Here is a 24,499-nt window from a genome sequence, read left to right as displayed (position 1 = left end):
ACGACACCAAACTGGGAGGTGTGGTAGATACACCAGAAGGCTGTGCTGCCATTCAGCGTGACCTGGATAGGCTGGAAAGCTGGGCAGAGAGGAACCTGATGAGGTTCAACAAAGGCAAGTGCAGGGTCCTGCACCTGGGGAGGAGCAACCTCATGCACCAGTACAGGCTTGGGGTGGACCTGCTGGAGAGCAGCTCTGTGGAGAGGGACCTGGGTGTCCTGGTGGACGACAGGTTAACCATGAGCCAGCAGTGTGCCCTGGCTGCCAAGAAAGCCAATGGGATCCTGGGGTGCATCAAGAAGAGTGTGGCCAGCAGGACAAGGGAGGTTCTCCTTCCCCTCTACACTGCCCTGGTGAGGCCTCATCTGGAGTACTGTGTCCAGTTCTGGGCTCCCCAGTTCAAGAAAGATGAAGAGCTACTGGAGAGAGTCCAGCGGAGGGCTACGAGGATGGTGAGGGGACTGGAGCATCTCCCCTACGAGGAGAGGTTGAGGGAACTGGGCTTGTTCAGCCTGAAGAAGAGAAGGCTGCGAGGGGACCTTATAAATGCCTACAAATATCTGAAGGGTGGGTGTCAGGAGGATGGGGCCAAGCTCTTTTCAGTGGTGCCCAGTGACAGGACAAGGGGCAATGGGCACAAACTGAAGCACAGGAAGTTCCGTCTGAACATGAGGAAGAACTTCTTCCCTCTGAGGGTGACGGAGCACTGGCACAGGCTGCCCAGGGAGGTTGTGGAGTCTCCTTCTCTGGAGATATTCAAGACCCGCCTGGACAAGATCCTGTGCAGCCTACTGTAGGTGACCCTGCTTCAGCAGGGGGGTTGGACTAGATGACCCACAGAGGTCCCTTCCAACCCCTACTATTCTGTGATTCTATATACTGTATAAAAATGATCCCTGAGTAATGTGATAGTTTTCACCTACTGTGGTGTAGATTTTGCTTTGTTCATTGCTACTTGTTTACTTCGCTTGGTTAAAGAAGACGTCATGAGGTAGTTTAGGACAGTGAAATAAACTCTTTTCTGCACAGTGCTTATTGGTCACCTAACCCTTTTGTAGGTGGCTCGTCTGTAAAATAGCATAACACCTTACCTGCTTTTGCAAAATACTTTGAAAGCACAGTGTCATTTTAAGGAATTTATTAATTCTGTCCTAATAGATGTATTCATCTTCTGTGATGTAGATCTTAATTTTGTCAATGCTTTCATCTCTTTCAAACATTCACTTTCTCTTGGCTCACCTTACACATTAATTGGATACATTGAAATTTGTTGAGGAGGATGATTCCAAATATGCTTTTGCATTCTGCCTAAGCACTTTGAGTTGGATCTTATGGACATTCAGTGCATAATGTATTTACTCTCTGTAAATTTATTTAATTCTATTCCACTATATTATTTTGTTGCTAACGTCATACTTCCCATTTTTTAGAAAAAAAAAGCACTATCAAGTAATGATATGTAACCCTCTCACATACTGTTTTGTATCACTATTTCTGTCTATCTTTTGGACAGATACTCAGCTTACTACAAATAGACGTAAATCCATTGACTTCAATGGGGCTAGCCCTCTTTGCAGTGAAAATCTGTTCTACTCTAACCACAGTATTGCCCCTTGTGTTTATACAAGTACAAGAAGATGCAGTATCAGACACTGTAGGCTGCAAGCCTAAAAATATTTAAGAATGTGGGAGCTGTGAATTATGTGCTCAAATCCTCTAGATTAAGAGGTGAGGTTTAATCTAGGAACAGAATCATAGATATTCCATTGTCCATGTAGAAGCACAGATGTTCACTGATCAACAGCCAGCGTGAGAAGCTGCAGATACTATGTGCTTCTGGATTAAAAGTATTTGTAATGGCAAGTGGAACAAGTGTAAAGATCTTTGTGCTCGTCACTGTGGTAATGCTAACTAGTATTGCCAGACCATTGAAAAATCGAGATCTGAGCTCTGATCGTGAAAAGTCGGATGCTGAATTGCAATGCAGCCTGCAGACCCAAGGGCAGAATTTTGCCTTGAAGTTTTAAAAGAACTAGCTAGACAAATGGAGTCTTCCAGTATAATTTGTCCTGTAATTGCACAGTGATGATATAATGTATAAACTAATAATGAAAAAGATGTTCCTTTAAATTATTTAATTTTTTACTGGAATAGTGTGAAAGCATCATTGGGGTACATCGTGTACTTTAGAGAATTTGTGGTGTTCTCATAAAAAACAAATGCTTTTGATTTTGCTTAACCATTTCCTGAAAAATAGTTCACGTGTGTTCATTTGTGGCTTACAGAGCAAGGCTAGCATATACATAGCTGTTCTGGGAGCATGGTTTAAATGCTTGCCCTGTGTTCTGTGAGAATCCTTGTACTCATTCTGCACTTGCTCTGCCAAACAGCCTGCTGCTTCATTTCTTCTATGCAGCAAGTTTAAAATCTCATCGTATTTGGGGTCCTCATTTGTCATCATTTCTCACAAGCCAGGCTCCTAATAGTGACTTCACTGCTGCTGCCAGTTCCTTAGGTGAAGATGGCTTAAGAGGGTGTAACCAAAATGAAAAATGTAGCTAAATTGGGTGATTCAGAGTAGGATGAGATAATGCAGCAGCTGGCACTATTTTAAGCATTCTCTGTTTTGTTCATCTGACTCTAAATGTATCAGGCACTAAAGACAATATAATGGTAATTGTGGTCCAGTTTCTCTCATATGTAGTCAGGTTGTAAATCAAAAGATCTGTATTATGGAGCTCTGAAATAAACACAGGCCAACAGAACTTATCTTAAATGTGTTGGAATGAAGAAAACAAAGCTTCTCTCAGAAGAGGCAGAATGGAAAGAATATGATTAAATATGGTGTCTTTGGAGTGTTTGTTACGCCTGCTTACTATGCTTCTGCTTTCTCCGCCCCTAGCTTTCTTTGGGAAGTACCTTAATGAATACAATGGCTCCTATGTGCCTCCTGGTTGGAAAGAGTGGGTTGGATTACTTAAAAATTCTCGGTTTTACAACTACACGCTCTGTAGAAATGGAGTGAAGGAGAAGCACGGATATGACTACTCCAGGGTATGTCCTATTGATTTATTTCTATTTTTTTAACATTTGGACATGACTGCAAGAAAGCTGTGCTTTATGGTTTTAGTCTAACTAAAGAATTCTTTTCATACTTGAAAGCTGCTCTGTGTAACATTAGCTACAACCCAAGAGGCATTGTGTTTGGACTTTTTGTTATCTTCCATTCTGGGAGGGTCATGTTACTGAAACGTTGTTAGCAGCAATGGAAACAAACAAAACATCCTGAGACTGTACTATGTAGTATGAGCTGAAGATGTAAAAATGGATTTAAAAGCTGCATAGGAACTATTTCTGTGCTTTGTATTTTAATTATTGTATGCTAAGTCTGATTATCATCTATTCCCCTGGTATAGCACTGTCTGCAGTGCAGTTACACAAGCGTAGACGAGATAAGAATCCAGTTCCCTCCAGCTAGACCTATCTTTTTATGTTAGTCTAAGGAACTTGTTTCACAGCCACAGCATGATGAAGAGTTCATAATATCTTGATATATCTTACAATAATTCTGAATGGGTGGAGAATTTAACTATTAAAGCCGTATCTCCATGCATTGGTACAGGTGCATATGGTTCCTAATGTGCTTGCAAGGATGTTATACCCTGGCCAAACTTACTAAAATGCTTGATAGTCATTGTCAAATGCAGTATCATTTTTTTCCTCATCTAGCACATGTTACAGCTCAAATAGTTACCTGTTGCAGTCAGGAATATGTTTATTTCAGCCAAAATGGTTAATGTTCCAAAGGATTCAGCTTTTCTGATTCCTAAAATGGCCTGAATTGTCTCTGAAGTATGATGATAAATAAATTTATCCATAAATTGCTGTAGTTGTATAACTTGTGAAGTTACCTCACTCTGGAGGGATTTGCAAGGTGTATTTGTTGAACAGGGATTTGGTTCCCTTTCTCTTGTTGAGCGGAATTCCTGCCTCTATATTGGTGTTTCTTTAGCAGTGTGTTCGCAGTTTTTCCTCTAAAAGGTTGATGTCTGTGTGATTTCCGCCCTTCCCCTCCCCTGTTTGCCATTTTTAATTGAAGGTACTATGTGTTGAAAGTGAAGTTTAAACAGGCTTCTTGGGTTTCCTTTTCTATCACCAGCTGCTAAGGGGAAGGGGCAACTGGTGTACAGAATTATTTGTCTTTTATTTCCCTTCTGATCTATGAAGAATGAGAGAGCTAATCTTTACAGCCATGTACCAAAAATGTTATGATGGAAACGTATCTTATGTGGAACAATGTCAGGCAAGTGATTTCACAGGGCACTGTTCCCTATTGTACCAAGAAGCCAGCGGGGAACTTTATGTTCCAGTATCCTCAGCTCAGTTTTGTCTATGCAATACTTGAAAATGTTTCAGTTTTCATTTGGTTTTGTTTTTCTTACCAAGTTTGGTAATAAATTAAAAAAAAGTCTGATGAAGATATAAATGTTTTGATAATCTTCATATTCTTGCACAATACACAGCTATGGTAATAAACAGATGACAGTGTGCAGAGCAACAGCATGCTAACACTGGATTACAAATGAACAAACAGAAGCTGAAATACAAGACTGCTTCTCTTTCTTTCCTGCCATTTTTGTTGCTGGAAACTTAATTTTCCAGCAATGAACAATATAATCAGATTATTTTTTAGCCCTATCTATTTGACATTGTTCATGTTAATTATGTGCCAGTGGAAAACTAGAAAAAACCACTACTGATTCTGTCCTCCAAAGCGACTGCCGAACACTTATCCTGTGAAAATGAAATCCTTGCAAATTATTTCCAATTTTATAACAGGATATATTTTACTTTGATTTTTCTTTTTCAGTTTCTGTCAACTTTTTTTGATGAATTTTTAGTTTTGTATGCATTTGCACAGTCTATTACAACCTCTGCAACCTGAAGCTTTTAAAAAAAAAGGAAAATGTTTCTGTTTGGTGTTGTGGCCTGACAAACACTGGTTTTGCAATGTTAAATTTGAATAATTTTCACTTCGATCAGGTGAAAACCTTCATCTTCAAAATGGAGTTTGAAAACTATGCTTTTGTAATGGCTAAATGAAAGATGAGTAGCATGGTGAAGAAAGTGACTGACCAGGTTAAAGAGCAGGCACATTTTAGATAACTGTCAGGGCGTTTTTGAGAGCACTCCAGTATTTTCAGCTATGAGTATGGTCTCGGGTATAGTAAGTATGTTCAGAAGTCAGTTTTGCTTTGGTCTGGCTTACTGTACATTCTGCATTCCCCTGCATATGCTTATGAATGGAGGTCCTTCAGTTAACTTGGGTGGAATTATGCCTATTTACACCAGTTTTTGTGAGTGAAAATATTCTATCAATAACAGTCATAATCATGGCAGTTCCATAACAGACATGCCTCATGTTGGGACCACCGTATAAAGTTCCAAATGGAGACTTTACCAGCCTTGTTCTGGGATACACAGGAAATAACTTGGGGAAAGTAAGTTCGGTCAATGAAAAAGGCTGATTTTTGATGAATGATAAGCTGACTTCTCAGATCAACCATGCTGGCATTGGTAAAGACGAGCAAGTGTCTGAACCATGAACAGAACTTAAAAGGACTTAGAAGTACTTAAAGGGAGATGCAATCCACACCTTGTATTGGTTCACTTGAGCAGAGGCAGATGTTATGTCTCATTTTAGGTTCAGCTGTGACATGACAGTTATTATTTTGTTTTTTAAAGATGCAATTTCATATTCTACTCATGTTTGAGGGGTGTTGGTATATGCAGCATTTCCTGTGGTGCAGCCTAAAGAGAGAACCTAGCTTGTCATTAAAATTACTGTCTTTAGTCCATATAGCTTCAGCAGTTATAAGAATCATAATGATACTTCTTAGAAAATAGAAAGATAGCCCATATCTTCCAAAGGAAGTTTTCTGAATTCTCAGCAATTGATTTGATAGAGCTATATGTCTAGCAGATTGTCACTGTCTCTGTAATATTGGATGAAATTTTTGGTCCGATTAGCCCGGCATCATCTAGCTTTAGTGACTTCTGGTTCAGAGGGAGGTTACGAAAAATGAACAGCAAGCTGTTTAGATTTTCAAAGCACTGTTATGGTGCAAGGTTGGTGTATACACCTTGAAGATATAGAGACCAAAAAGCAAAGAAATTGACCTGTAATTTTCTAATGTTTTTTATTAATACCTGGTCACTATATTTAGTGTTATGGTCTTCATAATGTAATTACATACTCTGGGAAGAAAGAGTGCTATTTGATCTTCTTTAATGTCATTCATTTCTGAGAGGAAGCTGTTGCTTTGCATATTTCTGGGCAGCAAAGAAAGAATGATTTGGGTTTAGTTTTTGAAGTTTTAACATCTGTAACTTACTCCCTTCTCCTCCCATCCTGAGTGAAGTAGCTTCTTTTTTCCTGTTGTTTATGATACCTCAGATCTCCTATTCCTATCTCGCCCCTCAACTTGAAATTATTTTTCAAGTATGTCATTATACTTTTACTTCTACTTGCAGGATTATCTAACTGACCTGATTACCAATGACAGTATTACCTTCTTCAGAATCTCAAAGAAGATGTATCCTCACAGGCCTGTACTGATGGTTATAAGCCATGCTGCTCCTCATGGCCCTGAAGATTCAGCCCCTCAGTACTCACATCTCTTTCCTAATGCCTCACAACACATGTAAGGAAAAATAAAACCCTTTCATTTCCAGGTTCAGGAGTACGGAAGTCATGGGTATCTCTGGGGGAACAGTGGTTGCTTTATAATACACTGGGCGTAAGTTTGTCGCAAATATGTAAGAATAGTTTTGAGGTTTGGGGGGTTTTTTAACATCTCTTCAGACTAGTACAAGTATCTTGAGAATGGTTACTGCACCTAGAACTCAGAATTGTAGCGCACTGAGATAAATGGGAAGATTAATGTTGCATTCGTTGGGCATTGTTAAAGCCTATTTGGAAAGCAAAGCACTGCGTTATTTTGAGCAGGGGGGTCAAAATCTGGTTCTTGGACTGTAATCTTTTCTGGGGAAGAAACTATCTCCCTGTCCCTATGTATAAACTGTACTATTTTATGGGTATTGCCAAAAATCACATCATATGCAATTACTTGTATTACTCCTGTTTCATATACAGAAAGAAAGGAGATACAGGCCTGCAGCACCAAATTAGACAAGCTGTTTCTGAATGAGCTGCTATGTCTGTACATGACCCAGTGCAATGTCTTGAATGGGTCCCAAAAACAGTATCACCCAGTTCCTGAGTTAACATGTTCATAAGCTCCCTGATGAGATGGTTCTTGTTTATAGCACAGAGTCATTTTATAGGTCCAGCTCTGTAATCCTCCATTACAGGCATCTCCTCACATGGTGATAAAAGGAATGGTTCTCCCAAGTCACCTTCTGGCACAACTGAAAGCATTCCAGTATTTTTCTGTTTACTAGCTTCGTGCTTTCATTGATGTTCAACATTTTGTAACTTTCTTCCTATGTGCCCTTTTTAACTTTTTTTTTTTTACGGGGAATTCTGGTTTATTTTGGATTTATGAAGGAACTGGGAACTGATGGAAATAATCAAATGGTAGCTGAAGCTGCTCGGGACTAGTCCAAAGTCCAGTGAAATACATTAGAGCTTCTTCACTTTATTTAAAATAGAGTCTGAGAGAAAAAGCTTCCTTAGTTCTATTGTCTAGGTATTGCGTAACTTAGAATTATATATTACATTATTTTGTGATGTGCTACCAAAGAGCAGCTGTGTCCTAGATCTAGAGCAATGCAGTATTTTGTGTTTGTTTGCCATCTTGTGCTCATTTATTTTCTTTGAAATGAAAATTACAGAAATGACGAATGAGCAGCTTCTCGTAGCTTATACCCGGTATTGACCTCAGTCATATTAGAAGTTTCGTTGGAAGGCATTTATATCTCAGAGATGATAATCATTTATCAAGCAACTTTCTGTAGCAGTTTAATTAAGCTAGTCGAATGAAAAAGAGTAGAAGGATTTGTGGAAGGTCAGCAATGAAAGATATAAACTACATCTATTATTCTTTTGCTCATAATTTATATTTTATTTTTCACACAAATTGGATTTATGTTCTTAATTATAAAGTAGTCACACAAAACTATTTTTAATTGTAGGTGACTTTTCTTACAATGATAACAATTACACAGGAGGTGTCACTTTGTGGCAAGAAGTTTTGTTTGTAAAGAAACAAATTATCCTAGTAGATCAAGGAACTGTGTTTTTCTTTTGGATATGAGTATAAAATAGGATTTTATGTACGTCTTGTGCAAAGAAACTGCCCACCTTATTCTAAACTATTTTACAGGCACTAAATAATAATCTGTAAGGGTTTTCATTGACCCGGGTTTAAGATTAAATGTAAAAATGCAGAAAGTGCATCATTCCTTCACTGTGCAGGCTGCTCTAGGTGACCCTGCTTTGGCAGGGGAGTTGGACTAGATGACCTACAGAGGTCTCTTCCAACCCCTACCATTCTGTGATTCTGTGATTCTGTATGTACAAATTAGTTCTCTGCTTTCCATTTTTGCCCCTTGTTCCCGCATTCCCAGGAATTCCTTTGTCAATGATAAAGAGGTGTAGGCAGTTCTTACTGTTTTGCTGTCATGTGGATATGGTAGGGAGGGATCAGAACACAGAACACTTCTTATGAATTGCCCTAAAGCAGCAAGCAATAACCTGAGCAAAGTCTTTGTCTAGTCCCCGAATCGGCAGACGGTACACCATGTGCCACGTCTCTGTGCATCTGCTTGTGGCAGCGCTGACAAAGTCTGCAAGCGGATTCTTGAGCTATATCCACAAAGCAAAGTGAAGGTGTGACTGTACTGCTTACGCTGCTTGACGTACATACTGCGTTGTGTAGCAGTGCGAATAATAGCTAAAAGTTAGTGGGGTGGATTTTAGCATAGACTGACAGTCTGAGTACTATTTTGCTTGGGAACCCTGGTGTGTATTTTGGTTGCCAATTTATGCTGCTGTTCTCTTGCTTCTATTATTATATATACTAGCTGATATGTCCATTCCACCCTATACTGCAGTCTCTCCACCTTGTTCTGCAGAGCTACTTTTTGTGTGCATCTACAGTCTTTTCTTGTTTGAGGATTATTCACATCAACCAGCATTCATATAGCAAATCCCTAGGCTACATGACTGTTTTTCCTTTTTTACTGCCTGTGCTGATACTGCGGAGAATTCAACAGATGGGCAGTTTAACAGTGATCAGAAATGTTATTTCTACAGAAGGTACATTTTACCACCCATCTTTTCCAAGGTCAAATGCAATCAGGCTAGGACTTATCTTCGGAGTACATTTGAAGAGGTTATCTTAACCAACTTCTAGGAATGTTGTGTTTGTATTTTTCCCATAAGGCAGACAAATCTGTTAAGTGTAAGAGGGTTACATTTGTAGTAATCAAAGAAAATCATGGGCTTTGGTTGGATTAAACAGCAGGAGGTTTCGAATCAGCCAGGAAATCACAAAGTAAGCTGAAAAGGAGTTTGCCAAGCATTTTTGATTCATTCTGGGCATCACATAGCAACAGTTTCCATAACTGTCAGCACTTTCAAAGGAGCAATGTCATTATTTCAGCCACAATAACATTCTGAAATTCAAGAGGCTATTAACAATACAGAGAGAATAAACACCAGCCCTTTCCTCCCTATATGAAGAAGCCTCCATTTGCTGCGTACACACATTTTTCAGATAGCATCTAACAGAGGCTTTCGGCATAAAACATTTCACTGTCAGATAATTAATTTCATATTTGTATTAAAACTCTCAAGGCTACCTGTCATATTCAAAGATACATTAGATACATGCATTTCAAGGAGAAGTTTCAACTTATATTACTATTGTTTATCTTAATAACTTACCCCGCTGCTCTGATGCTTACACAAAAACAACAGTAGGTATTTGCCAAATAGGGGCTGAATCTATCAGGAAATTGAGTGTTGTGAAGAAGAAAATAACGGAATATCTGCTTTTTTCCCCTGTGTTACTGTGTCACCCTCTTGGCTTGCACATTTGAATAGACTGAGTTTATTGCTTTGAATGAAAAAGGGAAGCCTCCACAAATCACTTAGGAAAAGTAATTTTTAACATTTTAGACTCTGCAGGTGATGTGTTTGAGCTGAGGTGTGAAGAAATTGACAAAGGAGGTTCTCAATCTTAGTAAGAACAAACTTTTTTAGGAATAGATATAGTAGGTAAAAGTAATATTTCTTGCAAATGTAAGCTATAATATACCTTTCTAGTGAGTTGGTGATGCAGAGAGTCAACATTATGGTAATGATATACCAAAATAAATCTTTTGTTTAGATCTAGCTAAGCTAGAGCAATACAATTGTGCACAAAAAAGCAATCTCTGGAACTGCCAACAACATGAAATTATGAACAGTCAGTGGTATTTGTTCTCCTGACTTTAATGATGTCACAGGATCAGAAGAACTTGGAGGAGTTGTGAGATTCTAGGAGGACATTGAATCCAGCTCATGGGATTTTGCAGGGACTTTGATGATCGGAAAGGAGTTGGTGGCTGGAAAGTGTCTGCAAAATAGAGTCCTACTTCCCCTCACCCCTGCTTTTCTTGGCAGGTCTTTAAAATCCGGCTATGTATCCACCTCTGCTTGCCATGAGCTCACATGCAGTTTGATACTACCAGGTAGGGTGCCTGTGCTCCTCTGGGTACATGAGTGTGAAAGTATTCAAATAGCCAGTCATGTTGAATTCAAAAAAGCTGTTAAGGAACATGGTAGAACCTTTTCTGCAAGTTCTATAGCTGTTGTTAAACAGCTTGTACAAGCCATAATATTTGGTGCTATTGTGGGCTGAGTGAAAGCAAAGCAGTTACATGAGTAGGAACTCTATAGTGCATACGTGATCCAGATCATACTTGTGGAGTTAGATTTCTGAGGCTAGTCTCTTGGCCTTGAAATGTATATATGTTAGTCTGAAGACACTGCGAAGACAGTGTACATTTACCCTCTTAATAGATTTAATTCCCCACAGAGTTGTTTTCATTCTCCCATCTTTGTATAGAACATAAAAGTGTTAGACTTTTCCAAAGTAAACCCAGTATTTGCTCGTGCACCTTGGAGAGTTAGTCCTATAGTGTTGATCAAATAGAAATTATTGGTATATGTTATTCTGGCTTTTTCTACACTGCTAATGCATTCTGGTTTTCTCTCTGTTCCTTAGCACTCCCAGTTATAACTATGCTCCAAATCCAGACAAGCACTGGATAATGAGGTATACAGGTCCCATGAAACCTATACACATGGAGTTCACTAACATGCTACAGAGAAAGCGCCTTCAAACGCTCATGTCTGTGGACGACTCTATGGAGATGGTAAGATCAGTAGTCACTTTTTTTTGGCTAAACAGGTGCTTGTTTCTTGAGGTAAGCGCCAAGCTGTGCTGTATGTGACGATAAGGGGGAAGGAAAAAGAAGGACTGCATCAGTCCTTTCACACGTGAGGATTTTGTGTGTCTACTCAATGTGTAAGAATCCTCATCTCCTAAAGACAGGTACCTTGAGTTGGGTGGTGTGAGCGAGCTGATTTGTTGCCACAGAGCCACTACTGATTAAGGGGAAGAGGGAGGGATCACCTGTAAAAATGTACATTATAAATTCTAGAAGTTTGTCGTCTGATAGTGAAAAGTCATCCTACAACCTATTGGAAATAATTACCTAACTGTGGGCCTATTTTGATCCTGTATCACTGAGTTTCTGAGAGAAGAAAAACAACAACAAAAAGCGATGCTACAGGGGTCCTGACTGGAATAATCCCGTGGTAAACCAGGATGTTAAATGTTAAAGTAATTAAATATATAGGTAGATTTTTTTTTTTTAATGAAGTCTGCATGATGTAACAATGAAATATCTTATTGCAAACTGGGTGTCTTCAACAGAAACATCTAAATTAGCTAAAAGCTAGTTTGAAAAAGAATGGGTTTCCAGTTTTTGTTTTTTCCTTCCAAAAAGGCAGATTTAAAGGTGTTGCAGTTTACTGCTTATCTCTTGGCATTCTCATTCAAAAATGGTAGAACGTAAAATAAGAGGAGCCCTGTAAGGCAAAGAAGAGATTGTCTGGATGGTATTGCATCAACTTGTTAGTAATGTCTTATAATTACTGATTCAGGCAAGTATGATCTCTACTTCATGTTAATGAACCTGTTTAGATGGATCAGATACTAGCATTAGGGGAGATTGGCTATTTCACTACTCTATCTTGATTTTCTTTTTGGTTAAGTGGTTTCACTTATTCACTGCAGGCAAAATCAGTTGGATTTTTTTTTTTCAGTTGTAACGGCCAAGTTAGCCTGATCTTTTCTACTGAATTATGTGCATCTAATAGTCTTTCAAAATCTAAAAAAAACAACCAAAAACAAATAAACCAACCAACCAGCCCCCCAAAAAAACCCAAATCAATGCAACAACAACAAAAGAGTTGGTTTTCTTCTGTGCTGATGTGTTCTGGATCCATGTGAGGCCCCACCACCTTCGTATCTTTTCAAATGAAGATGTCACATAAAAATTGATTTGTGATGGTGGAGTTGGTACGTTTCACATAAGGATTCTCTTGTAAATCTGTAGAAGCAACCGCAGACAGAGTTAAAGCTCCTCTTATTCTCCATGTTAGTTCTCCAGCTACTGAGAGAGTATTACTGAGTGGTATTTACCTGGAAGAGTTTTTGCAAATACTCTACATAATGGGGAGTCATTTGTCTGAAGGCAAGGTTGTTGAGTGTTGCTTAAATAAGTGAGATTCAAAGTGCTGTCATTTTTATTGAAGTTGTTTGCTGCAGGAAAAAGAGAAAGGTGGAGAGAAAATTTCAGAAACGGTTATCACCGTGAAACTTTTTTCTCTGTTACTCTATGTATTTAGTACTGTCTTGACAGTACTCATGCAAAATACTGAACCCAAACACTGCTGAAAATATGGCATGCTAATGTGTTTACTTTAAAACAAAAAACAGAAGTTTGCCTTGTAAAAGCCACAATATTCAGTTAATTTGATTGTGGATTATTCAGAATAGTTCATTGTGGTAACTCAGTGGCATAATAAAACTTTTGTTATTTATTTGTATATTACACGTAGGCAGAAAATTGTATCTAGTACTCTGCATATAGTACTGCTCAGTGGAATGAATTTCATATTTTCTTTTGCTTTTTTTCAGATTTACAATACATTGGTTGAAATGGGTGAACTGGACAATACGTATATAATATACACAGCAGACCATGGTTATCATATTGGGCAGTTTGGGCTGGTGAAAGGAAAGTCCATGCCATATGAGTTTGATATCAGAGTTCCTTTCTATGTCCGAGGTCCAAATGTGGAGGCTGGATCCTTGTAAGTTCTTGGCTATTGTGTATATAGGTATGTTTATGTAGTGACCAGAAAAATCCGTTACATTCACATCTCTAGTTGTATTCACATCCTAATGGAGGCACAAAATTCCCCCGTCCTGACCGACTGACTTCCTGCTCATCTTTGGCAGAAAAATATGTCTACTCAGACGGCAGAACTGACAGCATGTACTGGTACGACATAGTTTTATGCTATTGCCCTTTTGCTTCCGTAGGTGTGCAGCACAAGCCACTACACTTCCGAGGATGTAGTTGAAAAAGCCAGTTTGAAATATGTTCAATCTAGGAAACACTTATTTGCCTCATTTTGAGGGTTACAAATAATACACATAACTATGACATTTTCAAGGCAAAAAATATTTTGTATGATATTCACTGCCACAGTAGATATTTATTGCTGAACATTAAAGTGGAGTCACTTGTTTCAGTTTATGAAGAAGAATGTATGTAACAGTATTATTCACAGAAGATCCTTTTTAGTTCCTTTTGAGGTAACGTGGTTAGGGCTGTTTGTCAGATGCACACAAGCATGCAGAATATGGCTGTTAATTAAAATGGTAGCTTTGATCAGCTAAGAAATTATGTAAATACACTTTCTAAGCAATTATTTCAATAGCAAATATTTGCACTGAAGTAATGATTTTGGACAGAGTGCCATAATTTGCTGCCTTTTATTTATATCAGTATGCATGTTTTAGCATAATTAACACATACAAAGTCTTCCACACAATTTTTTTCTTTACTGCAGAGGAACAGATCTAGTGTGTAATACAGTGGCAAATAATTTAAAAAAATTCTCATTCTATTTGCTGTTTAAATTTACTAATTCACAGTATCAATAGGCACAAAAATGTTAAATTCTGTAGATACTGCATGATGTGTCTAATTTATTTACAGTAGTTATGCATAATAAACAATATTACTTTAAAGAGCAGAGGAGGGATTCCTCAAGTGGAATTAAACATGTTACCGCAGCACTGGAAGAAGTTTGTCTGCAGCAGCACAGAATTTCCAGTGAACTGGATTAGCCTTCTAAGAACATGCTCTCTTTCCCTTTGACTGCAGTTTGTGGTCTTATTGGAGAGGCAATGCTAATATGGCCCAAGTGGATTGAGCTAGTTTTTCTGCAACATGCAATGCTAGAAACCAGCCACCTCATGTCTGCTCTAGTTCAAGGATCTTTACACCCAGACATGCGTAAAAGCTGTGAAACCTTCCTACTGAATTTTATTTTTCAGTGGCTTTTGAACATGAAAAAATATTTATGTTAGAATCAGAGGAGTCAGCCTGACAGAGTCTAACGGAATGGTACATCTGTGCATCACAGTACAACAAATAGGAAGAACAGGATAAAATACCTTGGAGGGGGAATACATCAGATAATAAATTGATCCTCCCTTTCAGCCTGATTTTCTTTAAATGGTAGAACTTCAATCATCCATGTTTTGTGTGAGCCTTATGTTTTTTTTGCAGAGTAATTGCTATGACTTCCTTTTGATACCAACTAAGATTTAATAGCAGTCATTGTAGCAAGCCATTACTAAGCTCTCATTTCTGTTACCAAATATGCTACACCACAATTATTAGTAATTAAAATCAAATTAGGTACATTAATTTAATTCATCATCCATGCTCTTGTCGGTGCCTGTTTGCTCTCTAGCTCAAAAATGTAGTAATTTTTAAATGGTGTCTCATTAATTAGTGTGAATTTAACAGCTTGCTTATGTCCTGTATTTTGAGCTAGAATTCTGCACTGACATGTATTGCAGCCCATCTGGTCCCATCCTTCCTTTGTGCCTGCAGATCATAGCACAGTGATTCTTTATGTTCAGTGCTGTAGAAGGCTGTTTGTATAGCATTATGCTCCCTGTCTTTTTTTTCCCCACTTTTAAGATGAGTGTCTTCCTTGATTTTTTTTTTTTTTTGAAGAAATACAGAAAAGAAATAGTATACAGCTGATAAACAGTATGTATATATGTAATACTGTAAGTAATTACACAACACTGTCATAGACATATTTGAAAGAAGTTTGTAAGGGTCAGCATAAACTGGAAGCACTCTTACAAAACCAGACCCATCGTAAAACCAAGTCACGGGATTTGAAAAGTGGGCATTTGTTGAACTACTGAATGCCAAGGCATGCGACTAGATGCTCTGATCCGTGAACTCATGTTTAGCTGTGCTAGTTCAAGGGATTTGGGGATAGGAGCTGCCTGTACACCTCTGGAGTTGATGCCTGTGTTTTAACCAAATTTGAAGTCAATTTAAGTTCAAATATTGTCCTGTTAACTGTGGTGACTGAGGAGCACATGCCACTACTCTGCTAAGTAGCAGGGCATGGCTGGTTTTAAGTGCAGAATGGATAACTGCTCTTGGGAAGACTGATAGTATTTCAATTAAAGCTGTGCTTTTATTTTCTTTTTTTTTTTTTTTCTCCGCAACTGCAGCTTCTAGTTGTTTACTGTAGTGCCTAGCAAAATATTTCTCCTCGTATTCTCTTCAGAACATGGTTGCTGTGGTATAAGCTGAGGTACATATTTCTATAACATATTTTGAAACAGATAAAGCATATGCTACCTGCCAAATCTACTCTTTAATAAAGGCATCAGTATGTTTGGCAGACACTTTGATTCTAGAAGATACCCAAGGAGATTTTCTGGTGCTTTCTGATATTTTGAAAGATTTTTGAACCCTCTTTTGCAATAATTAACTAACTTTGCCTTATGAACTACTTTTGCTTTCTCAAAAATGCTCTGTGCTAAAGTTTTAAATCTTCATATTAGCGCCTCTTGAAGTTATGCAGCTTACCTAAATTTTAAATTTATTCTCTTCATGGAAAGGAATGGGATTGTGTCCTCTTTTCTTCTTTGGCAGATATCATGAAATAAGCCTTTTCAGATCCCTGGTCTCTGTGGAAGAACTGGAGTTGCTTGGTATCATTGCATAGACTTAAACCAGGTTCTCATATATGTTTTTTCAGGAATCCTCACATTGTGTTGAATATTGATCTTGCACCTACAATTCTAGATATTGCTGGATTGGATATTCCATCTGATATGGATGGTAAATCCATTCTAAAGCTTCTGGATTCGGAGAGACCAGTGAATAGGTAAGAAATGGAAATGTGCATGTAAACAAGCATGTGTTTGTACAGGAGACTGAGCAATATTCAGCAACATTCAGCAAATTTAAAGGAAAATATAATAAAATTACCATCTATATGAGTACGTCAATCACTGAAAAATCTAAAGACCCATTTAGCAATATGTGACTGACTTCGGTTATTTATTTTTATTTTGTCAGGTTTGTATACTAGCTGTATGGCATATATGGTATCTGGATATACTAAATGTAGCAGTGAGAGGGCCACACGTGAAGGTCTTTAGCTATAGGAGTTATAGATTTTAAATGTCTCTGTGGTATCATTTCTAGCAAAGCATTTCATATTGAATAAATTGTAGAATAATTGAGTTGAAAGGTTTGGTGGTGTATCAGACTATAATATAAAGACAGGCTAGCACTCAGAGTTGTGGTTATTATTTGAGACTTTCCATCAATACTTTCACTGGAAAAGGACTGAGGAAGAGAATTAGACTGGATGCTTGGCAGAGAAAATCAGCAGAAAAAGGGAAGAAGGGGATTTGCTTTACAAGTAGTTGGGTGGAGGGAGAGGGGGAAAGGAGCAGCTGCTTTAGAATAGTGTACTCTTGGGGTAGTGTGCAGGTTAAAAGCCCAAACTGGAGTCAGGAAATCCTGATTTAATTTGTGATCCTTTGTGATCAAGGACAATTCAGTTAATCCCCTGTGCCTTAAACATGCTTAAACATGTTGAAATAGTTGTACTGTGAACTTGTTGTGGATTTTGTCCCTGTGAGAACAAACCTGTACTATGTTCGTGGGTTGCACTGGAGAGGCATATGTGTCTGGTTCATAAAGCTGGATGTCCCCTTGTGCCGTTATATGTAATGTTTCTTGTCTGAATTGGGGGTGGAAAACTGGGGCGTGACTTGATCATTGGTTTTGTGGGAATTGCTTCTTCCTTTCCTCATTTTCTCTTAGGTTCCATTTAAAGAAAAAGGTGAAGGTGTGGAGAGACTCGTTTCTAGTGGAAAGAGGGTAAGGAAAGTGTTAATCGCAAAGGCCAGTCTTTTTAAATAGAAGGGTACTGAACAGCTAAAGCCAAAGCAGCACTCTACCAGAGACCTAAAGCCATTTAGATGTGCCAGCAGGGACACGGCTGCAGTACGGCTAATGGCAGTGATTGTGTGATAGGAGGGAATCTATGGCCTTTGGCTACCACCTGCATAAATGTGCTGTTGGGTGGGGGAAGGGGAGTTTTACTTAGATTGAGAGGTGGAAGGGCATCATTCAGCTGCTGCCCCCGCCCCCCGACCCTCCTGCTTGTGTCATGGGAGTATGAATAACCTTTCCTCTCTGCATGTCCGTCTGCTGGCCATTCCCTCTACGCCTCTGCCTTAACACGTAGAACAGGGCATGAAGGGTTTGTGAAGTGCAGCCCTGTGGAGTGAGGAGGTTATGGTCTCTTTGTATCAACTGTTGTTACTGCCTGCCAATCAGACATGAAACACACTGTCTTGGTTTTGTGTGGTTTTTGTACACACCCTGAGAGCATGATATGAATAACTTGGGTGTTATTGGAGATTATGGTAAGTGCTAGTTTCTACTGGACTATGAAGTTTTGGCTGCCAGTGATGCTATGGTCTTGGCAGATAACCTACTCCTCTGAGCCTTTTTTCAGCAAACTGTATGTATAGCTTGAAATTAATATTAATGCAAAAATAAATCTTTTTTCTTTTTTTCTTTTGCAGTAAATTGCTGCATAAGAGGGAAAATGAGAAGGTAGATGCCCAAGAAGAAAACTTTCTACCCAAATACCAGCGTGTGAAAGACCTCTGTCAGCGAGCTGAGTATCAAACAGCTTGTGAACAGCTTGGCCAGGTAGGGCGTTGTACCCCTGACTGAAAGCAAGCAGTTGTAGTTAGGCTAAGCTTAATGCCTTAACTGTGACAATGTCCTTCACCTTGTCATCAATGCCAGCTTGTAAATCAAATGGCTCATTCTGTGGCCTTTGCTCAAAACTGTATCCCGGCACTTATGAGATTGACTGTCAGTCAGGAAATTGCTGATTCAAGTGCCTCTGTATTGATTCCTGACTACTGTTAAGAGAACTGTCTAGGCTGTTTTAACATTGTATTCCCCAAAAAGAATGTGATTTGGGATTCATTAGTGATGAGAAGCTACAATGAACCTAACAGACTGGCCGCCTCCAAATACATATAACTCCCTTTGCTTTGAATTTTTGACTCGTTTTGTTGTTATTATTTGGAATTACATATGATGATGGGAAACTAACATTCTGTGAACTCAATATATTGCTCTTAACAAAAATGTACTGTGGAAGCACACATGGAATTACGACTGTAGACAGGCTGTGTGTATGTGGGTGCAAAGCTCTTTGATTGTGTGTCATTTCTCTTGTTACGTAACTGTTCTGCGCAGACACAAAAGTACGTTCACTTTTGATCCAAGTTATGTAGAAGAAATTTAGGGGAAAAAATTTAGAGCGGTATCCATATATAGTCTCGGCACAGCAGAAGGTTTTGCAAATTTACCAGAGCAGTGCAAAGGCATAGCAAAGCTATCTCCAGCAACGCCACTCCTGGGGACATTTCTCCACTCTTGGGGGAATTCTCATCCTCCAGAAACATGGCAAAACCGACTCTGTGCCATTGCTTTCTCATCCAGGTACTGGTCAGAGTACCCCCGTCCAAGGACTGTAATGCATTCTGCCTGTGGCCAAAGGGGTGAATGTAGAAGGGTCCTTCCTTGTGAAGAAGCTAATGTATCTGGGGTCAGACTGGCATTAGCTCATATCCTGGCAGCTCAGAGGGCTGTCAGTGTCAGTCAATCTGTGGAATGGAACCGTTCTTGCAGATGTGACGTGAATGTCTTACCAAGGTGATAGTCAGTAATGGGCTACTCAGGCTACAGTAGTTCATTTTCTACTGTCAAAGGCCAAGCTCCCTGCTTCTGGGTCTACCAATCTGTAGTTCAGTGTGCCTGTGAAATGAGTCCATTGTTCCTTAGGTGTTTAGATCCAATTGATATGCATAAGCATTTTCCAAATGCTCTTTTCCTCCTGTGGCTTCTTTGTCAGATTTAGTATACAGAGAGATTATAACCTTCTGCTCTTCCTAAAAATACTGAACTGCCGTAGTTTGGTGTCATCAGATGTCTTGAGCTGAAATTTTAGATGGATGGGAGCAAGCCATTGTTTTTTGAATTTGCAGCATACTTTGAGAAACTGGGGGAAAAGTCGTTTGTGCTACAACACATCCAGTAAGCAGTTTGGGGAAATACAGCTTTTCTTTTTCCATCAGTATTTTCCCTTGGAGAGATGTTTCAACTTCTTCCTTTTGTCTTCGTCTTCCCAATTATTTTGAACATTATTGCAAGAACAGAGGAGAGAGACTATCCGAGTCCATGTTGTCACGGAAGCTGTCTCTTTGCATAAGGTAACTTAGCTACATTCAGGCTTTCTTACTCTAATTACCACATGTCTCGGTTATGGAAGAAAGGGGGAAGGCCTTGTATTGTCTACACACATTCCCCGGCTTATGTTTTCTTCCATGGATAATAAAATATCTTTGACATCTGTAAGAAGTGGGCATAAAATGTCAACTCCATACTCAAATTGCCAATAAATTCTGAAGTGAAGGTGTGCTAATAAGAGATGCGGTGCTGTAGCCTCGTTGTGAGCAGACAGAGAGGAGAAGAATTGTTTTGAACAGTTCAGTCAGACGTAATTGGAAGTGATAAGATGAAATTGAGCAAAAAAGAAATTTAAGTTGGACATCAGGAAAAATTGCCTAACAATCAAGTCAATTAGAGTCTGGGAAGGGCTCTCAAGGGAGTCTCAATCCATCTAACCGCTGCTCTAGAGAATATGTCTTAGTAGTCTGTCTAGTCAGCAGGAATAGGGGGAGATGAATGTGCTCATTTGAGGATAAATTGTGTCTAAATATGGGTGCACCCAAAAGTCTTTCAGAGTGAAGCAAGACGAACTCCTGAAATGACAAATGGGCGCTGTCTGTTTGCTGGTGCTGTTCACAGCTCTGCATAGTAAGTAGAATGAGCCCAAATGAATAACGTACCACTGCCTGGGGGAGCTTGTGGCATACAGATAGGGTGGTTATTTAGCAGATATCTCCTGATCCTGCGGGACACTGTTATTGTGCATTTAACAGTATCTGGAGTGTTTAGTGCAAAAGGTGAATTTTCACATACTCATGCAAAGATGAAGACAAGTCTGGGTCAGAATTTAGGTGAAAGCTTGCTAAAGTCATTGGGACTCTTTCTTTTGACTCCAACATGTTTTGGGAACCTGCTATTCTATGCACAGAGAAGTCTGAGTGGTGCCAGGGAATCTGACAGTGTGAGCAGGAGACAGGAAGGACAAACGGAGGACAAAGACTGAGAAGGGGAGTGAATGAGAAGAGACAAGGAACAGAGCTTAGAGTAAAGGAGAGGTAAAGAAAGCTTTGAATTTGAGCTGGAGAATTTGAAATTCTGCTTTGTGAGTGTGCAAGTTTGTGAATACAGTTCTATTGCCACAAAATGCTCTTCCTTTGTAAATCTCTGTCACCCTCCTTGACCTGTAATCTTTTTGATAAGAGAGCATCAGGATCATGGAGATGAGGCTATTCATGCTGTTTAAAACCTTGTTTCAGAGTCCATTATGTGGGATTTTTTTGGCAACACTAATATATGTAAGTTCTTCTGAATGCAATGGGAATCTGTGTGTTGCCATGTTTTCTTTTTCAGTTAGTAGGGTTTGGTCTGTGTTAGTTATTTGCATCCAAAGGGTGACTGTAGGCTCAAATGAAAGAGCAGCTTAGCATTTATATTCAAGGATTTAAAAGAGATGAGCTCTTTCTTCCCATATGAAATAAAAAACATTTATCCTAGCACCTAATGGCTTCCACACAAATTTTTTCTCTTCAGTGTAGTTTGGCTTTTCATTCTAAACTGGCTGGTAAGTGGAAGCTGACCCACTTTTATCTGGCGGCCTGCATTAATGTGCTTTTGTGGAAGCCAATTATGATATCAGCATTGCTCTGGATAGTATTCTCTGCAACTCAACAGTATCATAACAACAGCTGCACAAAATCTCCCTCTAAGTCATTTGCCAACTTTGTGCACATTCGTTAAACATGCAATACCTGCAGCACTGCTGATTGCTATAGAGGAGCTATGCTGTTCATGTTAAAAAAAAAAAAAAAAAAGTCTTTAGCAGGGCTGGCATAGTACAGTAATGTTGCTGACTTGTGAAGACGACAGTTGTCTGAATTCACATTATTTCCATTTCAAATCCTTTTTATTTTGAAAGCTCTATGTGCAAATCTGATACAAGTAGAATTTGCCTTTAAAGAACGTTAATAATGTTATTTTATATGATGGTTTTCACCAGGAGAACATTCAAAATGCAAAAATTTGCACTTTGTTTCCTTCAGATGTTCTGCAAATGAAAGGTTTGATACAGAGTCTTCCCTTTCATTGCTTTGTTCTGTACCAGGATCACGAAAGAATATTCTCTTTTGTAACTGGCGTGAAGATGATATAAGTAGAAGTATGTCACTTACTCGATTGATCCCCACAATTCTCTGACACAGCATGGCATAGCAGTGATGAAAACTATTCTGATCAGTGTGTGCTTTCCTACAGTAGTTCATAAGTGGTACGTCTAGATCGTATTCCTGTCACCATAATCATCATTAGCCATTGCCTAGTGCCAAGGGTGGAGCAGTAGAAAAAATTACCTACATTTTCTCCTTTTCCTGAGAGCATTGTAGCTTGATCTTATGTTAGCCAGACCTAGGAAACTAAGTCAGCTTTTATAAAGAATTTCTTTAACAACCAGGAAGAAAGTTTTTGATGTGTGTATCTTGTGTAGTTGTCCGGTTCTTTTGTACCTAGCAGAGATATCCTGAGGTTACTAAAGAATTTAGGTTCTGTTGATAAGTGAAGCACATCAAGTCAGCTAGAATCCAGATAATTTTAATAGCTCATTAGGTGGATCTTTGGAGTTCCTGAATTCTAGTGCCAGTTGCACGTGCTCAGCAACTTTCAGGATCCGGTTCTTAATCTGTGATTGTTACAAGAAATGACTTGTTGATAACTTCATACATTAAAAATTTTATCAGCCCTCAAACTGATAACATTAGGAGGCAACAAACCATGAAAATTAAAATAGTGATTTATTAAGGGCTGTTATTCAGGGATTATATTCCTTATCAGGAATTATAATTAACAACACTTTTCCTGCTTTAGCCAGAAATAGCCTATATAATGATTTCCAGAGGCTATTTTACTTAAGGGTTTTTTGCTCGTTGTTGCTTCACAAAACCAAGAAATTTGCATCTCTTGTTAACTGAAATTTTTAAACTCCTTGTCATTACAGTAGTGGATGTTGCAAGTAGCTTGCCAAAATCAATACCAACATTTAATAAAACCATTAAATTTTTCAAATATCCTTACATGAGTAGCAATGTAGTTTAGTTCAAAAGACGACGATCTGGATGTCAGGAGACTGGCTTCAGCCTCAGAACTGTTACAAATGCAATGCGGGACCTCAGACAAATTCATTCCCCTTTTGGTGCTGCTGTTTTTTCCTCCCCCACTAATGTAATTTCTGCTTAGGCTGCACTCACTCCTTAGTTTCTGCAGTACCTAACATAGCAGCTGGGACCATTTGATACCACAATCCAATTATTATATTAATAATAAATGAATTATAGGATTGTAATCTTAAATTTAGCTGAATATCTGATTTTTCATTTGTGTCCTAGTTGATTGTCCCACCTGCCTCACTTCAGCTACAGTCTGGGGCATTAAAAAGCCCTCCAAATTTTCTCTCAATAAATTGTTCGTCCATCTTATGGTTTTAAAGTTTGGGTGATACGTAGTGTTTGACAACTGAAATTTAGCTGAGAGCCCAGAGGTCTGTATGTCCAAACATCATGAGCCAGTGTAATGAAATAATGTCCAGTTGGAATGAGGACCAGGCATGCTATTGATATACTGATGACATGAAATAGAGCAATTTAGACTCGTCCTTTGCCGATGGATAAATTGGGGGAAGGGACACCAAAAAAAGCCCCAACAAAAATGTTAAAAGATTAAGAAAATAATACCTGAGGAGAAAATCTAAGGAACTGGGCATATTCAGTCAAAAAAATAACTGAGAGAGGAATCTGTCTGCATGAATCTAAGAGAAGCTATACAGAAGACATGAGCCAAGTATTTGCAGTCAACAAGAACAGAGTAATAGCATTGTGTAGGAGACGAACAATGGGAAATTCGAGGTGACTTTTCCTGAAACCTGTAATATCTCAGCAGTAGGTTAAACCGCCAGCAAAAGCAGTAGAACTACCTCTTGTAGAGAAGGGGCTTGCATATCTCTCTGGATTTTGCTCTTTGTCCAATAAAAAAATCACACAAGGAGCAATCCATGGCAAAGGACAAGAGCTAACTAAACTGTAACTTCAATTTTCATACTAACTAAGCTGTAACTGTACTGTTTCATACAAGAAAAAAATGTATCCTGATTACTCATAAATCAGTTTAGACTGGAAGTTAAGAGTATTTCTAGCCATTAAAGCAGTTCGTTTCTAACTCACCATCCAATGGGGCAGGAAGGCTGGGGTTCAGAAAACATCCACATAAACTAAAGATGGATATTGCTGAGATGTTTTTGTCAGGTTGCTGGCAGGGACAGAGGACTTTATTATCTTGCAGAAACTTTGATTCCTAGAGCCTGTATTCCTAAAACTGTTGGGGAGGGAGCGTTGCTGGCAGCTAACTGATCAGACAGTTTCACTTTTCACTTCTCTGTAAAAGGGAATGGAATCTCTTTCACTTAACAAAAAGAGGAGTTGATGAGACACAGCATGATGATTTAGGGTTCGGCTCTGCCAGCTGTATGCTTCAACTGGAATCTTTTCTTAGCAAGGCTTGTGTGATCAGCCCTTTTCCCCCAAAGAAAACAGTGTCAATTGAGAGAGAT

The 24,499-nt window shown here is 38.9% G+C and overlaps 1 protein-coding gene across 7 annotated transcripts in view; it reads left to right on the top strand.

Moving 5' to 3' along the window:
• The window catches only part of SULF2 (sulfatase 2), a 170,464-nt gene that overhangs the window by 121,377 nt on the left and 24,588 nt on the right, over positions 1–24,499 (top strand). For all 7 annotated transcript variants that reach the window (XM_075438982.1, XM_075438980.1, XM_075438977.1 and 4 more), the window contains 7 exons: positions 2,903–3,054; positions 6,535–6,704; positions 11,238–11,388; positions 13,221–13,396; positions 16,394–16,522; positions 17,473–17,529; positions 18,243–18,372. In XM_075438982.1, the coding sequence (XP_075295097.1) occupies positions 2,903–3,054; positions 6,535–6,704; positions 11,238–11,388; positions 13,221–13,396; positions 16,394–16,522; positions 17,473–17,529; positions 18,243–18,372 (965 nt within the window). The remainder of the gene's footprint in view (positions 1–2,902; positions 3,055–6,534; positions 6,705–11,237; positions 11,389–13,220; positions 13,397–16,393; positions 16,523–17,472; positions 17,530–18,242; positions 18,373–24,499) is intronic.

This window comes from Opisthocomus hoazin, chromosome 18 (genome assembly GCF_030867145.1).
Source record: "Opisthocomus hoazin isolate bOpiHoa1 chromosome 18, bOpiHoa1.hap1, whole genome shotgun sequence".
In the NCBI taxonomy this organism is placed as follows: domain Eukaryota; kingdom Metazoa; phylum Chordata; class Aves; order Opisthocomiformes; family Opisthocomidae; genus Opisthocomus; species Opisthocomus hoazin.
The sequence above is the reverse complement of the archived record's forward strand: the minus strand, read 5'-3'. Positions and strand labels throughout refer to the sequence as shown.